The sequence below is a fragment of the Triticum urartu genome, chromosome 3A (assembly GCF_056163025.1).
Source record: "Triticum urartu cultivar PI428250 chromosome 3A, HENAU_Tu73, whole genome shotgun sequence".
NCBI classification, from domain to species: Eukaryota; Viridiplantae; Streptophyta; class Magnoliopsida; order Poales; family Poaceae; genus Triticum; species Triticum urartu.
This window is the reverse complement of record NC_141875.1, coordinates 356,601,583-356,619,814: the sequence shown is the minus strand read 5'-3', so window position 1 is coordinate 356,619,814 and position 18,232 is coordinate 356,601,583. Positions and strand designations below refer to the sequence as shown.

General features: G+C 42.5%; 2 protein-coding genes across 2 annotated transcripts; both read right to left on the bottom strand.

Annotated features, from left to right (window-relative positions):
• Positions 1 to 1,596: 1,596 nt before the first annotated feature.
• LOC147979692 (uncharacterized) lies at positions 1,597 to 2,229 on the bottom strand. Its single transcript, XM_087515315.1, has one exon. The coding sequence runs from the start codon at positions 2,227 to 2,229 to the stop codon at positions 1,597 to 1,599; it is 633 nt and encodes a 210-aa protein (XP_087371441.1).
• A 12,215-nt stretch (positions 2,230 to 14,444) lies between these two features.
• On the bottom strand, positions 14,445 to 15,515 carry LOC147979691 (uncharacterized). The gene is made up of 2 exons (XM_087515314.1): positions 15,232 to 15,515; positions 14,445 to 14,748 (listed from the first exon to the last, which is right to left on the bottom strand). The coding sequence occupies exons 1-2, from the start codon at positions 15,513 to 15,515 to the stop codon at positions 14,445 to 14,447; spliced, it is 588 nt and encodes a 195-aa protein (XP_087371440.1).
• Positions 15,516 to 18,232: the final 2,717 nt, after the last annotated feature.

Below are 18,232 nucleotides of genomic sequence, written 5' to 3'. Positions count from 1 at the left end.
CATCAGGCACCCGAGCATGTTGCGCCACTCGGTGTTGGTGAGCTCTAGACCCTCTACATACACGCATGTGTCCTCTACCGGTGCTAGCCTTGCCAAACACCTGTACTTACAGTCCATGGTGGGTTCACTGGAATTTTAGAGAACAGCTAGGGATGGGATGAACACTAGATCTATGATTTGATGAAAAAGAGGAACGGGGGGAGGAGTTGTGTCAGTCTGGAGCACAAATAGATAGGTTTTTATGCAACCAATTGAGCAACGGAAGTGATAAATGTTGTGGTTGGTGTTAGGTGGTGGATTGATTCTGATTCAGTGTACACGAATGCATTTGAGAAGCAACAGGACTGCTTACTTTAATATAGCGAACTGCATTGTCATATGACAGCGAACTATGAAACGCGTGGTTGGGCCCATGTTTGTGGAGTGGTATGTGGGAATATTTTTTTATTTTTAGTAGCCTCTCTTTTGTCTGTTGGGCCTGGGTTAGGGGAATGAAGACGCATTGGGCCCAAGTCGGCCTGTGAGCACGGCTAGTTCCCGGTGCGCTGTGTGTGCGGCCTAATGTTTAGTCCCACCTCGCCCGCGAAGGGTGCGCTCGACCTGTTTATAAGTGCTGGCGAGGTAGCCGTATCGAACTCCTCTGGTTACTTATTTGGGCGCTTATACACGGCGCTCACTACTCTATGCTCTCTGACCCGTGGGCCCATGTGTGCCCGGCCCCATGCATCGTGGCTCAGAACGACTCGCCTTCTGTGGGCGCAGACCTACTACGAGACTGGCTGGGGTCGGCTGCACCTGGGGTGGTAATTTTTTCTTTCTATTTTCTCTCTTAAGAATTTTTTCAAATGTAGGGGCGTGCACTGCTTAGTAAATCATTCGTGCACTGCATTGATCAGGGTTCTATACTGCATGTGCACGCATTCCGCACTACATGTACAGATCGCATCTTCTTTTCGTGTTTTTGCTCAAGTATTCTTTTTTCAAGTGTAGGGGTGTGCACTGATTAGTAAATCATTCATGCACTGCATTGATCAGGGTTTTGTACTACATGTGCACGCATTCCACACTACATGTACAGTTCGCATTTTCTTTTCGCAATTTTGCTCTTATGTATTCTTTTTTCAAATGTAGGGGCGTGCACTGCTTTGTTGGGTATGTGTAAACTTCATTCGACAGAGTCTGTACTGCAATCGTACACATTTTTCACTGCATGGGTCCTATTTGCACATTGCATCTTCGTCCATTTTGTCCGCTGCTCGAATCTAATGATACATCAGCAAATAACAGAAAACAAATTATCACATGCATTCTGTACGACAAGTTCATCATCAGCAAACTAAGTTCAAGAGAAAGCAATCTAACATAATCAAAGTTCATCATTACAAGCGATTATGCATGACATGCAAACTAAGTTCAGCAAAACCAAATGATAACAAGCAAACTAACGATACATAAGCAAACAACATAAAGCAAATTTGATGATAGTTCTAAAATGATGTTAGCATTGTTGGCTCTTGGCCGGCACCATCTGCTTCTTCACCAGTTAGCGTCTCCCCATCTGCAGCTGCTCCCGGCGCGCTTCTTGGGGGGCTCCTCCTACTCCAGCTTTGCACAGCAAAGCCCGTCTTGGGTGAGGGTGATGCGGTTCCATATCTCGTACGATGCGTAGGCGTCCTTTGCTGCATACTCGATGTGCCTCATGGACAGTGGCAGGGTGGCCCAGTGCCTGTGTTCGTCGTCGGTGATATTCTTCTTCATATTGTTGTAGTAGTCGTCGATGAGCATGCCGGAGACGTCTCCAAGGGAGTCCAACTCCTTGGTTGCCTCGGGCACCCTCCACTCCTTCTGGATGTCGACAAAGTTGGCGACATCTAGATTGACACGCTCTAGCCTGGTTTTGTCGCGGTCGATGGAGAATCCTGCAAAGGTGTACCTGGGGTCGGCGAGGAAGTTATCGAAGACGGTGCACCTTTCAGCGGTGCTCAGTTGGAAGAGCAGCACTGGCTGAGACTTGCTGACGGAGAGTTGGCAGAGGGCAGGTTTCTGCGTCGCTTTAGGCTCATTGTTGTACTTGAGATCAATGTCGACGATCTTGTGGCGCTGGAGGCTGAGGTGGCACTCATACTGTGCGAGGGAGATCGCCATCTGCTTCTTGTCGTTGGTGTGGATGATGTGCAACTTGGTGTTGCCGTGGGCCTCCACACCCTTGTACTCATTGGTGAACGCCATCGCCGGTAGTAGGGCTTGGTGTTTTCTATGGAGATAGATGTGATGGAGCGATTTGGTGGCAGCATAATGGATACTTATGTTGTTGTGGATGAGAAGGCCTTTGGCAGGGGTCTAAATTTAAGGGGAGGGCGCGGGGTGGGATGGCCGCATCAGATGAACTGCACGATCTCGCTGACGATGTGGTTGTGCAGATCGTGGGTTGGTGTTGCGTCTGTGATCGTGGGTTTGTGGCGATGGAACCGCTCGGATTGGGTGGTTGTATGCGAACGTGGTTTTTTAACGTGGTTTTATTTTATTTTTGATCAGTAAATTTTTTTAACCACCACTTTCTGTGCGAACGGGCATTTGTCATGTTTATATGTATCCTACGTGTTAACGAAACGGCATTGGTTATCGCTCTGCACTGCATCGTCTATCAAAGAGAACTGCATTTTGTCTGCAGGTGCATACTGCACCTTTTTTGCATGTCCTTGCTGTAGCCCCTGAAAAAAGTACAATGTATTCCGCAATTTTATGAGTTTTTCGCTGTGGACTATACTGTGTATTTATTCATGTAGGTAATCCAGAACTGAATTACTATACCGTATTGCTTCATCTAACCAAATGCACTGCATTTTTCTAGAGCTGTGTACTGCATCTATTTTTGTGTGTACTTGCTGCAGTCCCCGGCACGGGAGGGGTAGGGGGGTTTGGGCCCCTTTTTTGTTCTGGCACTTATTTGAAGGTAGACTTTTTTTCGGATGCGTTTTCTTAAGACGCGCGTTGTTTTTTATTTTAACTTTTTTTTACGAATTGCATGTATTTTATTTTGTTTTACCGTATGAACTTCATCGTTCTTCATAGAGAACTACATCATGTGCGTTGCGATGGAGTCTGTCTTATTTAGCCGGGCCGTTTTTGGGCCGGCCCGTTTTATGTGAGCCTTGCCATGCGGGCCTCCTATGTGTCCCTCCCAGGCGATCCCACCGCTCCACTAACAGGGAGAGAGACCGAGAAGAATCCCCTCTCCTCTCTTGAAGTTTCTCCCGAGGCATCTCTCCCTCGTGCAAAATCGCCATCGCCCGTAGCAACCGCTGTCGCCCGAGGAACCGCCGCCCTCAAGAGGTCCTTATTTCTCCATTACGCGTCGCCGTCCGCTCCGCGAGCCCTTGTCGCTGCGCTCTCGCAGCCCTTTCCTGTCCATTCCCGTTGTCGCCCCTCCCCCCCACCGCTGTTCATCCCCTTTTTTGTAGTATGTTTCCCTTGGCCTCGGTCTTGATCATACCCTCGTCTAGTTTTGCGATTCCCGTAGTTGCTGTTGCTGTTTTTTCTTGTGTAATTTTTGCGTAGGCAGGCGATTTTATCTCGATTTGAAGTCGATACTCATGTGTGCTCTGTAGGTAGAGCAAGGTGGATCTAGGGTTTCGTCAGACTTCGCCAATTTTGTTGCTTATATCTGTCACTTCGTCCTTGTGCTGCAGGCAAACGCCATGTCTTCGCCGAGAAGAGTGGGAGGAGGAGTTCAGGGTATGTGGAGTGCTTATTTTTGGCTTTGTTTATTTTGTTTGATGTTTATCTAGTTTCCTAATTAATCCTACATATTTGTTTATGCTCTGTTGGTTGTCAGTGTTTGTTTGCATTATTTTCTCATGTGATGTTTTCTCATTTCTGTTTCTGGTTTTTTATGAATCTAGTAGGTGATTGCAGTGCTCATAATGATACACCAATTGGCTCTCGTTGTCCTGGTGGTAAGGATCATGGTGGTGAGGGAGGACATCAAGTGAATTCGCCGATTGAATATTCTCCCATAAGTGTGGCCCCTCCTTCTGGTATGTGAATGCTTTGTTTATTTTGTGTATGTTGGTTACTTGATGTTCTACAAATTGGCGTTGCCTTGCTGTATCTAGTCCGACATTTTGTTGGGAACAAACGTGGAGTTAGTGTATGTAGCACTGCATTTATTTGTATATGTGAACTCCACTATATGTATGTGTGAACTGCATTGTTGTTTTATTCAAGTTTTTTGTACAATGCATTAATTTTTATTTTTAGCTTATGGTTGGAGCACTGCATTTATATGTCTAAGTGTACTGCATTTGTTCTTGTTTGTAAACTTTTTAACGACCATAGTCAAACTTCATTTTGATGCAGTGTCTGTTTTCCATGCTGGGGCGCCTGTGTTTGAGGGGGTTACTCAATTGATTGACCATTAGTTTGCAGAGGGTGATGTTGGTGTGAGCTTTGACCAGGGACGTCTTGTCTTGTCTGAAACACAATCGTAGTCTGTTGATGGTACAGAGGAAGTTACACGGGATTGGATGGTCTCGGAACAGCTTCGTGAATATGAATTGAAGCAAAGCAAGAAGTAGAGGTTTGAAAGTGACTCAAAAGAGTTTGCGGAGAAGGAGAGGCAGAGGAGAGTTGCAGATGGTGCCAAGGGTGCCAAATTTGCCAAGGTGAAGCAGCCTGCTTTGCAGAAGAAGAAGCTGAGTATTGTTACTGAGGAAGGTCGTACTCCTCGGTGGAGTCCACGTGTTGCTGGAATGAACAAGAATCTTGGGAAGAGAACTGCTGAAGCTGGTGGAAAGGATCCTCAGCGCAAGCAACTACATGTCACTGAAGGTCCCAACTCTGACGATGATGACTTTGTGCTTGCTGATTTTGTGAGGAATGTTCATAGTGGTAGACACAAAGACTATGGTTCATCTAAGAGTCTACCCAAGCATGCCCGTGATGATGTCAATGAAGATGTTGGTGCTGACTCTGGTGAGGAGGCGGATGTTGTTCCAAAGGTTTGTTGAAGTGGACTGCATTTGTTTCCTTCATTGTTATTCTATCTTTGTTTCCTCTATCTCTTTTTTTATGGCTAATTTTTTAATGTGGACTGCATTTCCCTCTACACAGAGGAAGAAGTCTAGTAAGAGCAATGCAACTAAAGATGATACCGAGGGAGATGATTCTCTATTTAACAAGATCGTACGTTTGTCGCTTCCCACTGTTTGCAACGCTGCTGCGTTATTGAAAGAGGCACACTGTAGTCGTGTTCGGGATGCTGGATTCGGTGTTGCCTTTGAACTGACAGTTAAGAAAAATGTGTCACGCATTCTTATGTGCTAGCTGATGGGAGTGATTGACCCTGCCACCATGATAATGGACTTTGGGAATGGTAGGGTTCTACGAATCAACCGTGATGCAGTTCATCACATTTTTGATTTACCTATGGGACGTCACACTGCACCCATGCCTGTTGCCAGCAGCCATGATGACTCATTGACTGCCCTCAAGGATGAGCTTGTCTTTGACCGTTCAAAAAGTATAGGTGTCACAGACTTGCTTGAGAAGTTGAAGGTGTTGGTGGAGGAAGATGATCATGTGACTGTCGACCTTGCTGTGAAGGTTTTCTTCCTGATACTTTACCAGAATTTGCTGAGCCCGGGGCCTGCAGTTCGTTTGGGTAGAGTTACTGCAATGGTAGAGAACATGGATTATGCAGCTATGGCGCAGATGGACTTTTGTCAGCTTGTTGTTGATGAGTTGCAGGCTGCTGTGGTGAGGTGGCAAACAGAAGGCAACAAGCAGAATTGTGCAGAGGGTTGTGCCATTGCCCCCTGATTATGTATCTTGACTGATTTAAGCTTCGCAAATTTTCAGTTATGCACACGTTGAGGCCATTTGCGTCATACCTGACAACCAAGGATCTGATTAAGTTATACAATGAGGATGTGCTTGTGAAGGGAAAGATTTACTTGGAAACTTACAAATTTGGGAAGCTGCCGGTTAGTGCATCTGAGTTTTTAATATCAGATTTTTTAAAGGTGCGGCCATTATAAATCTGAACTTTTCTAGTACTAACATGTGTACTTCTCTTCGGTTCTTGTCTTTTTTGCAGTGGAAGGCATTAGGTGATATTGTGTACAACCGTCCTGTTGCAATTGTATGTGGCAGCTCTAATGCGAGGCCTAGCACTCATGCTAGGTTTTATGAGCCTATCTGTAGCCAGCTTCCTGCCTATGATGATGAGGTGCCGCGTACTCGTGGTTTCATGTCTCGACAGATGTTTGATAATAGAAGCTCTTCTAAACAGACATTTGTTGGCGGCAAAAAACAAGAGGAGACTGATGAGCTTCTTCTGAAGGTTTTGAAGTTGACTGAAGATTTGCCAACCTCTGGTGACAGGTTGAGGACAGTTGCTGGTTCCCTGTTGGCCATGGCCCACAAGATGAAGATATTGTTGCTGCTCACAATTTTGATTGCAACGTGATTGAAACCCTGAAGATTTGCAGTGACGAATGTCCGGTCTTCATATGCTCAGTTGAGACATTCACGGGAAGAAAAATGCAGTCGGTATGAGAAGGATGCTGAGCATATTTTGGATGAAATGAACCGTCAGGACGCTGGCGTCGGCACTGATAATGTATGTTCTATGTTTTTTGTGCCTTTGAACCTCTTTTGTGCATTATGTGGACTGCTCCTCACTATTTTTGTTATTTGTGATAGGCCAGAGTGGAATCTTATGGTGTCCATGGATCCAGGGGTGATGGAATTGGTCATGTACAAGTACTTCTGCCATGTCTGTTCTACCATACATCCCTCTTATTGAACTTGCATTTTTTGCTTTCCATTTTATTCTATTTTTTGTGTACTTCACGATTGTAAAGTTTGTACTGCTTGTGCATAGTTGAAGTTTTTTTCTTTTTTGGTCGTTACCATCTTATTTTCGTTTTTGGTTTGTTCTATGCCTGTAGACTGGGGTTGCTGGTTGTGATGTGCACAAAGATTCCTACGATGACTCTGGGAAGGATGAGGTCTTGCGTGATGCATCGTCCCCTCTGGATGTTGTAGCTGATAAGGTATAATTGAATTACTTTTTCTGTTAGTGGGTTGTAATCTAATTTTTTTTGTTATAAACTTGATGTACGCTATTATGTTCACTCATATGCATTTTCATTTACATATGTGAGCTGCAATAGTTTTACATGTGTGAGCTTCAGTCTTTGATAGAAGTGAACTGCAGTTCTTTTCACATGCATGGTCCATAGTCTTTTACATACGTAAGCTTCAGTATTTAACATAACTGAACTGCAGCATTTGGCAAAGTGAACTACAGTTCTTTTTTACGTATATGTGGTTTGCAGTTGTAGTTTTTTTGACACATGTGGGTTGCAGTTGTTTTGCATATGTGGACTGCAGTTGTTCTGCGTATGTTGTCAGCAGTCTTTGACATAAGTCATGTGTGTTGTTGTGTTAATTATCCCCACGCTCATTTTTGTTATTGTGTATTTTTTAAAGTTTCCACAGCTTGGAGAAGAAAACGTAGAAGTTCATGTTGATCTGAACTAAGGGGGTTGTGCTATTGATGGTAGTGGCAGTGTTGACGCTTCTACATCAGTTGCAGTCGAAGGTGCAGATCCTTCTGTAGCTTAAGGATCCCATGATGCTGTTTCCCGTAGTCAGCATGAAGATTCTGATTTTGGCAGTGAAAAGCCGCTGGAGAATGTTGTTCCTACTGCTTCCCCTGTTTGTCTGGCGGCCAACGATGTTCCTGAAGTATACAGAGTGGAGACCCATGTAGCTGAAGTATCTAAGGATGTTGCAGTTGACCAGACTGTTGTAAATCCAGATAATGCTGATGTTGCTGCAGAAGGGCAGTCCAGTGAGGTTGTGGTGGATTTGTCACAACCTAGCCAAGAAAATGTTTTGGTCAGCTCTGAAGAACAACAACATGAAGACGTTGACACTGAAGGCAAGAGTTTTGCTTCAAACAGTGTAGTTGAAGTTTTTCTCATTCATTTTGTTTAATTACTATGGTAGATGTATTAGATGTTTAATGATAAGTGAAACTTGATCTTTTGTTGATGATTTTCAAAATAGCTAGCAGAATTTCCTTATCTTAATATTTGAACTTCATTCTTTCGATAAGTGAACTTCATCTTTTTATTACAGATGATGAACTTCCTGTTGTGACACCGTCAAGCATTGATCCAGCTCTTCTGAAAAGATACAATGAGTTGTATGCTGCTGTTATGAGCGCTCGGAAGGACAAGAAGAAGAAGTATGGCTCTTTAGAAATTGTTTTGTTCATATGTATTTTCTAATTTCAGTATTTTTTACCTTTTTTGTTGTTGTTATTTTTTTAGTATCTTATGTTTCAGTTTTTCATAAAAAATTCAGGGACATGATTGCTTTTAACACTGAGATGGCTGATATTACCATTGGCGAAGTTGGTCAATCTTTTTGGGATAAAGGGATGCTCACTACAGGCCTTTTAGATCTTGGGGTTTCTTTGCTGGTAGATAAGTTTAAGGGATCTCCGGCGATGGTTGTCCCGTACAATATTTATGTAACAATGCAGATTTTTTTTTAGTTTTTGATTTTCTTTTCTGATTTCGTGTGACGACCTGTTTGCTTGAGCATTATTTCTTTTTTGGTTTTTTTGGTATATAAGTATTTGGAATGGTGGTACTATAGGCAGGAGTGTTAAAATGATGTTTTCTTCAAAAGCTGAGGAGCGTGTTGATAAAAAAGATATGGTGAGTAACGTTTTTATGTGTCGAAAACCATTTTTTGTGTGTTGGTTTTTATAGTGTTCTGTTTCTTCTTCTAATAATAATTTTATTTATTTATCGTGCTTCAAACAGGTCCTGTTTGCAACATTTGATCCGCCAGAGACGAGGGATGGTGTTGGTCATTATTGTGTAGTTTCCTTAAATGTGGAAGAAAGGCGGTTTGAGTTTCTTGACTCACTCAATAAACCTGGCAGCCCTGATGCGATCAGGATTTTTAGGAGGATGGTTAAAAATATAAAGCGTGCATGGAAAGAAGGTAGCTCAAGTTTTGATGAGCCGCTAAATCCTCCTACACTTGATGGATTTATGTTGAAACATGTCGTTGTCCCAATGCAGCCAAATGGGTGTGTTCAGTACAGCCCCTCTCCACCATACTCCTCAAGTTTTTTTATTTCATTTTGTGAAACTGATGTTTTTTATTCTTTTTATTGCAGGCATGATTGTGGATTCTATATGTTTCAATTCTTGCAGACTTGGGATGGTGCTCGAGTTGCTTAGTTTGGGGTGGAGCACATTGGCTACATCAGAAAGGCCATGCTCTATAGTTGGCTCACATTGAGAAAGTGTTCCCTTGATTTAACATCACTTTTAATTTTTGCAGATAAAGGTTGTTTTAGTGAACTTCTTTATCTACCTTATTTATTTATTTTCTACTGCTTGCTTCCGCTTCTTAAGGTTTTTTTACTAGTGTGTTTAGTTAAATGCGTGATTTAGAATGGATGTTTATATTTTTGTTGTGTTAGTGAGCTGCATTTGTTGTGGAGAAGTTAGCTGCATTTATTTTGGGGTAAGTTAGCTGCATTGTTCTTTACAAGTGGGCTGCATTGTTATAGACAAGTAGGCTGCATTGTTGTAGAGAGGTGGGCTGCATTTGTTGTAGAGAAGTCGGATGCATTGTTGTAGACAAGTGGGATGCACTTGCTGTAGAGAAGTGGGTTGCATTGTTGTAGACAAGTGGGCTGCATTGTTGTAGACAAGTGGGATGCATTCTATTCTTTAGTGAACTGCATTTTTATATTAATTAGATGTATTACATTTTTTGGTTTTGTATTTTTTGCTGAGTGTTTCCATGTTTTTTCTACATGCTTTTAGGTTTTGATGGGGGTCTTCATGGAGGTTGTACATCATTGTTTGAGTCCCAGGGTTCTGAGGTGGTTATGGAGGATTGTGCCATTGAAATTTCTCCAGATAATTCTGGTTCTTTGGCTGGAGATGGTTTGAACACAGATGTGGCGTCTGGACCTAATGGTGGAAGTGTTTGTCGACTTAGCCCTCCACATGATGTATTTGATATTGCTGATGATGATTTTGTTACGCCGTGTCCACGCATCACTAGGACTAGGAGTGCAGCAATTAACCGTCCTGTTGTGCATGAGGTTGTAGTATTTTCGAACAAGAGGGCAGGTGAGAGGGCTTTTAAATTGAGATGCTCTATAGAGAAATTGAAGCCTCCGAGGTTCAAATATATTGATGAGGCGAGGAAAATAAAGGATCTCGTTCTTAGCAAAGATTTGGTAACCAAATACCACAAGTAAGTTTTATGTTTGTACCCTTCATCCTTTTTGTGTGTTTTGTTTTTAATTTTAATTTTATTGATCCCATTTGTGTATGTTTACTGCAGGAGTGCGTTCTTTATGGTGAATAGTCCTTTTGGTAATGTCGATAATTACACTGTTGACTATATCTATAATACATTTGGCAAAGGAGCTTTAATGGACTCGTATCTCATGGATTTTGTCATCAAGTACTGGAAGCAAGACCCTGAATTGGGTTTAGTTTATAGTTCTGGTGAACATGTGCTACTTTCACCTTTATTTATCATGTTAAACGTGTGCTGTCATTTTTTTCTCTTGTAGTGACTTCTTCATGTCCATGCGTGCATGCATGTTTTATTCTTTTTTGTGTCCTATTTTTGTTCTTTTTCTATGCAGTATGTTCTTCAAATGGAAGCCTTTGTGAAGAGTGATGATGAAGGAAACCATGTGTTGCCAGTTGTGTATAGCCCATTTGTTTTAGAAGATGCAGTTAAGTAGTTCAATGTTTTTGTGAGCGACAACGAAAACCTGTTGGACGCAAAACTGGTAAGGCCATTGTTTTCTGTCATTTATTTTCTGGTTTGTTGCATTTCTTTTTGTAGTTATTTTTTGGAACAGTGGTCCTAGTGCTACTTGTCGAACGAACTTCTCATTTTGTTTTTGTTTTTTTGATGTGAACAGATTATGATGCCGCACTCTAAGGATGGTCATTATTCCTTATACATGATGAACCAGCATCGCCAGACGACTGATATCCATGACACTAGGAAGTATACTGGCCATCCTGATGTCACAACAAAGTGGCGCAGGACTGACTACTACTCAGATTGCACTGAAGTGGTATGTCATTTTTTTCTAGCCAAATGCAAAGATTTTTTGTGTTTCTCCTACTGCATTTTCTATAAACTGCACATGCAATGCTAGCACACATAACACCACACTTGTTTATATAGTGCACTGCAACATATGCGCGATAGAACTGCATTTTCTCACACAGCCCCAATATGTGTAAAATATCTGTCTAAAAAAGTTATAAAAGGAAATGACCTCACATGCATTTAAAAGAAGGATTGTCTAGACGTTGAGAAGAACTTTGTAATTTTTTCGGTTCGTCCGAATAGTTATTTGATCTGTGACCTGTGTTATTTCACTTTGTGCTTCCTTTTTTTGCCAGATGAGGAGGATGACTCAGATGCTGAAGGTGATTTATGGTGAAAAATTGTATAAATCTAAGAACCACCCGTACTGGGTTAAATTGGCAGAGAAGCCCTCTATCCCAGTCATGCCAGCGCAAGGAACAAACAAGTGCGGAATATATGTTCTGAGGTTGACGCAGTTGTATGACGACCAACGTCTAGTCCAGAAGATTGTCAAATCCAACATAATACTTTCTCTGTTTCTTCTTTTCTTGTTACCTCCTTTATTTTTTGATTTTTTTTCACTTTTTTGTTCTTATGACAACCTTTTTTTAATCACTAATCTGCATTTTTTCTTTAATTTTCTTTTCAGCCTGCCGTTGAAGATTGGAAGGCGGAGTACATGTTCCAGCTGCTGTTCAATCCTTCGAACATGTTGTATTCCGCCTGAGCTACGAGATCTGATTGCAAACATCGAGCTTAATTCCCTATCGTAGACACAGTCCCAGACGCAGTAACAGTCATTTGGCATTTGTTTTTCCTGGGGTAAAAGCCCGTGTATGGACAAGAACTAGGGTTCATGTTGTGTACTGTGTGCTGTCTAAGGTAGATAATGTATGAAATGACTTTTTTCTATTGTGTTTTCGTCTGCTTTTTGCAGCAACGTATATGGACGAATTTGTGTGTGTATTTTATATAAACAACTCGTACAATATATATATATGTATATATTTTTATTTTGTTGACGACTATGTTATGTGCGAACTGGCATTTGTCACGCTTATATGTATCGTACGTGTCGTAGAAACTGCATTGCATGTGATGCTGAACTTCTTCGTCCAACAAAAAGCACTGCATTTGTCTATAGGTTTATGTTGGACCTGTATCTTTTTGTTGCACTTGCTGCAGCCCCTGTATTCATGTGTGTATCTTGAAACTATATTGCTTTATGATATTGTACTGCTTTGTCTAACCAAACGCACTTCATTGTCTAAGGTTGCGTCCTACACTTGGTTTTTTTATTGTTTGTACGGTACGGTGGCAGGGTTGGGGGCATTTTTTTAGTTGTCTATAGGTTTGTACTGCACATGTATTCCATGTACTTAGTGCACTGCATGCGTTAGCGCGAGGCCAAGGAGGGGGGTGGGAGGGGGGTCGTGACCCCCCTCCCACCCCCTACAAGGCCGGGCCTGGAACGAGCCGAAGCAGGCGGCGGCGCGGCGTGCCATGGCGCTGCATGCGTAGGCGAGTCTGTCACACCCCGTCGCCTCCCTGTCTATCTTAGGGGTGTGGCTCTAGGGTTGCGTGCGTCCTAGGGTTGGAAAACAGAATGTTCGTACTGCGCCTGTCAACCAAGCGCACTGCCTGTGTTAGTGCGAGGATGAGCAGGGGGTGGGGGGTCGTGACCCCCCTCCCCACCCCCCTGCGAGGCCGAGCCTGGAATGAGCCGGAGCAGGCGGCGACGCAGCGTGCCACAGCACCACATGCGTAGGCGAGTCTGTCACACCCCATCGCCTCCCTATCACACCCCGTGCGCCTGTCAACCAATCCAGGGTGTGACGTGGGATTGTGCCATTGTAGCCAAGTGAAAAGATTCGCCAAGTGGAGGAGGTGATTTGACTCGGGCTAGCCGTGGTAGTGTTCTTGATTGGCTGGATAAAACAATCGTCTAAGCGAACTACAATGCTTTATTGACAGCACATCTTCCGTCCCATAATGAACTGCATAGCAGACTGCATTTTTTAGGTGGGGGTACTTGAGTTACTTGCTAGTTGTGCGTTGTTGGGCTTGTTTGTTTTGGGCTGTGAGAATTTGTTGGGTCCGTTGGGGTGCAAGACGCATTGGGCCCAATTTGGCCTGTGAGCACGGCTGGTTCCCGGTGCGCTGTGTGTGCACCCTAATGTTTAGTCACACCTCGCCCGCGGAGAGCGCGCTTGACCTATTTATAAGCGCTGGCGAGGCATCTCGTTCGAACTCCTCTGGATACTTGTTTGGGCACTTATACACGGCGCTCGCTGCCCTTAATTCTCTGACCTATGCGCCCATGTGTGCCCGACCCCATGCAACATGGCTCAGAACGACTCACCTACTATGGGCGCAAACCTATTACGGGATTGGATGGGGCCTGGTTGCACCTAGATGGTCAAAAAAATTCCTTATCTGAAGCATTTTTTCTTTTGGAGTATATATATTTCGTGGTAGTACAAATGATGTCATTTGTACTTCTTGCACCAACGTTGAGGACTGCACTACGTGTACCAAGTTTGTGTATTGTGCACTGCACGAAAGTTGCTGCATCCCCTCTTGTTCTACATTTAAGAATGTACTGCACTTCATGTATACAGTTTGTTAACTGCCTTATATTTCTTCGGTGAACTGTATTCACGTTTGTTTAGAATGGTCTCCGGATTTTTTTAGTAATATTAATATTAATGGTGTTTTTCTATAATTACTATTATGGACTGCATGTGGACACATGTGTACTGCTTATTTTTACCATTGTGAACTGCATTAATCTTTCTTTTTTATGTATGAGTTGTAATTAGATTACTTAATTTTTTTGTTTAACTTGTTCTTGAATATGTTTAGTATATGTGTAGTATGTTTTGGTATCGCACATTAAATTTTTCAAAGTTGTCTGGATACTTGTTCTAATACAAACTAAGTTCAGCAAAAGCAAATGATCAGAAGCAAACTGATGATACATAAGCAAACAACAGAAAGAAAATTTGATGATAATTCTAAAACGGCATTGTTTTTAAAAAAGAAACGTTCGATATGAAGCAACGGACTTAATCAAAAGCTTGCAGACATGAAACAAAGAACAACACAATCACTAAAGTAAAATGAAACTAAACATAGCCCTGATTATTTGTAGTTGTTGTATTGGATTACAACCTTGTTCTTCTTCTTCTTTGCTTCTTTGTCTCTTTTTGCCCTGTCTAGTCCCATTATGACATTGTAGATGATTCCCCATGACTCATATGTTGCGAATGCATCTATTGCTGCATACTTGATAAGATTGTCTGGCAGCAGGCAAAATCCCCACAGAGTATGATCCTCCTTGCGGTTAATTTTTTTTTCATGTCATGGTAGTGAATGTCAATCATCTTGCCGGCAACATCAGCCAAAGAGTCAAACTCCTTTTTATTGTATGGGTCTTTCCATTCCACCTGAATATCAATGTAGTTGTCGGAGTTGATCTTCAATCCAGATAGCTTCAGCTTGCTTTTATCTCCTTCAATGGCGAATCTGACGAAGGTGTACTCACCATTCATGAGGAATTTGTCTAGTTCCATTGGCCTGCAAGATGTTTGTATAGATTGGATATAGTTTATTTCTTAGAACTACCAATGTTTTTTTTGTTTTTTCTGAAACTGAAGTGCAATATGAATACCTGAATCTATTGCAGTGAGTAGCTGCTAATACTTTATATAGCATAGCTAGTAAATCTGATAATAGATTGCATAAACAATGCATGTTTTGTGCATGTTTGGATTCTTGAATTGAATTTCATACATGTTTTATATAGTAATGCTGCAGTTTTCTATTGTTCAGTCAAATAATTTGTATTTGGTAGAACAAAATAAAATTGTGTGTATCGCTAGATCATATAATTCAAGAATTGAACTCATGAGTTACATGGAGCTAGATGAAGACTGTCAATGAATCCCTATGTCGTGATTTTTAAAAATGAGAACCACAGTTTAAATAATGGCAATTGCAATGAAGAAAATTTTAAATCAGTATTGACAAGTAATAGTAAAGATTGATAGTTATTCTGACATGTCTTTAGCTATAGAGATGTGGTATACAAGGCATTCTTTTTCTACGCATAGCTGGAGCACTGCTGCCCGCTGTGGCTTCACGTAGTGCGTGTACTCGACATCAACACCGACTAGTTTGATGGGTATTCCGTCGAGCTTCCTCCTGAGCGTGGACAACATCTTGTCCATGTCTTCACCCTTGCTTGTGCAAACGACGTGGAGCTTGTGGTTGCCGTGGAGGTTGACGTCGTGGAGCTCCCTGGTGTACATGTGGCGCTGCTTGTGTAGAGGTGCATCTGCCATGACTCTCCTGTGCTCTCTGGTGTTTGTTCTGGAGAGAGAGAGAGGTTAATGAAAGGAAGTGTGGAGAAGAAGATGCAATGGGGTTTGGGGGGCGAAGCAGTTGTGTTTTCTCCTCTGCTCTCCGTGACAGGACATGGGAGAGGTGGAGCGGGATGGTAGCATGGTGGGGCTGTGTTTTTAGTTATGTGGCAACTGCGGAGAGGCTCTGCTAGGAGGCTGTGTTAGTGCGTTGGAAATCCCGAACGTCGTCGCCTCTTTTTTCGTGACTAGTTCAGGTATGCACGCAACTGTAAGTGCACTTCTTCGCTATCACAACAGAACTGCATATGTCCACATAGTGTAGTGCAAAGTGAAATTTACTCTTCATACACTGAATTATATCGGATCAGGATTCACACAGATGTACGCACATTTAGTTTTTTGATGGAGTTCTTTCTTTTTTTCTCTTTTTTTATTTTTGATGTTAATGCAGCTTTTGTGTGGATGGAGGGTAGTGTGGGTAGGGGTGTCGGACTGCTTTGCATAACTAACAGGGCTGCATTCTTCTTTTTAGCCATACTGCATTGTAGTAGAAAGAGAACTGCATTTCAGAAAAAAGAATACTTCCTGCTTCCACATGGCAAACTGCATTGTTGTACGTCGCGGACTGCATTTGTACGTTGACTTCGGTCTTCCTGTGTTTTATTTATTAAGAGCGAACTGTAGTTTCTGGCAATGCCCACACACATTTTTGTTGTTGTTATTCATTTAAAAAATGTTTCTCATTTTTCTTTGATGTTTTATTTTTGTACTTATTATTTTTTTAGTGGGTCGTGTTGGGCCTGTGTTCCGGGGAGTGAAGACGCATTGGGCCCAAGTCGGCCTGTCAGCATGGCTGGTTCCCGGTGCGCTGTGTGTGCGGCCTAATGTTTAGTCCCACCTCACTCGCAAAGGGCACGCTCGACCTGCTTATAAGCGCTGGCGAGGCATCCTTATCGAACTCCTCTGGTTACTTATTTGGGCGCTTATACACGGCGCCAACTACACTATGCTCTCTGATATGTGGGCCCATGTGTGCCCGGCCCCATGCATCGTGGCTCAGAATGACTCGCCTTCTGTGGGCGTAGACCTACTACGAGACTGGCTGGGGACGGCTGCACCTGGGGTGGTCAATGTTTTTTCTTTGTATTTTCTCTCTTAAGCATTTTTTCAAATGTAGGGGCGTGACTACTTAGTAAATCATTTGTGCACTGCATTGATCAGGGTTCTGTACTGCATGTGCATGCATTCCGCGCTACACATGTTTGCGCTACATTTTTGTGCACTGCATGAGTAGCATTTTTCTTTATTGTTTTTCCTCTTACGTATCATTTTTCTAGTGTACGGGTGTGCACTACTTTGATTGCTTTGTGTGCACTGCATTCGTCATAGTCTTGTGCTGCAGGTGTACACATTTTGCACTGCGTGCATCCTTCTTTGTGGCAAAGTTGTGACTGCTTATACCAACACTGTGGACTGCATGACTTACATTTAAGGACTGCATCAGTTGCACTAATTCTACGTTGTGCACTGCGCGAAAGTGCTTATCTCGTGCTTCATTTTGAGCATGTAATGCACTTCATGTACACATATTATGAACTTCCTGATATTACTTTGGACAACTGCATTCACTTTTATTTAGAATGGTTTGTGGATTATAATTTTTTAGAAATAATTATTTAATGATCAGCAGTTAGTTCATGGGAAATGCTACAGTCAAAGTACACCGTTTTTTGGGTCCTTTTTCTTTGCTAACATAAGCCTTTATTGATTTTCCTTCACTATTGGTAACATAATTTTCATTAACTCCCCTTTAATTTTCAGTTTTGACCTTTTTCCATTCCTCTTCTATAAATGTAGGCCAACTTCTACCCTTCCTTTGCAATTCATTTCTCCTCTAACCGCAACTTCTCTCCTTTCTCCGGCCTCTCTTTATTTTTTTCCTTTTCTAGGTTTTTGTTGCGATGGCTCCAGGCCCCTGCGTGAATCTCTCCTGCTGCGGCCATGGTTGTGGTGTGCCAACGCACTGCGATTGCTCAGCTTGCTCGCAGGCCCATCGTGTTCATCGTGGGGGCAAGGTCTTGTGCCGAGCTGGGCGAGCGGAGCAGCTTGCATATGGCACCGTATTCACAGAAGGATTTGATATGGGTCACATCAACGTTGTTGTGTTCTATTCCGCCCTGCTTCGCCGTGGCCTTGGCCGCACAAGTCCTTTTGTCCATCAGCTTACGCCAACAGATGTGGAGACTCACTACAAGATGGCATTTTTTGCTTGATCTGATTTTTTCTTTGTGTTTTCTATTTTTTTGTATAATTCCATACTAGTCTGAACTTCTAGTTTTTTAGGAATGCACTTATTTTTGTTTTATTGAAGTGTACTGCACTGTGTACTTATATCTTTGTTTTTTATTTTTTTTTGCTTGTGTGCATGGAGCTCGTGTTTTAGTTTGCATGGTTACAATATGTGAACTCCTTAGATATTAGATGAGCACTACTAGTTTCCACAATTTTCCCCGCTTGTATGGTGTGTACTACATGCAGGTAGTCTCAAGAACTTCATGATAGTTAGAAGCCTACTACTTGTTTGCAATTTCCGTACTGCATATTATATTGTGTTTAATCTGTACTGCTTCTTGGACTGTTGTACACTTCATCTATTTCTTGTCTGTACTGTGTGTAGGTCTTTACTGGTCTGTGCA

Bases quoted from the DNA above. Each gene is read 5' to 3' on its own strand.
- LOC147979692 (XM_087515315.1), bottom strand. From the start codon at position 2,229: ATGGCGTTCACCAATGAGTACAAGGGTGTGGAGGCCCACGGCAACACC.
- LOC147979691 (XM_087515314.1), bottom strand. From the start codon at position 15,515: ATGGCAGATGCACCTCTACACAAGCAGCGCCACATGTACACCAGGGAG. The intron at 14,749-15,231 runs GTCAGAATAACT...AACATCTTGCAG, and splicing joins ATCTCTATAGCTAAAGACAT to GCCAATGGAACTAGACAAAT.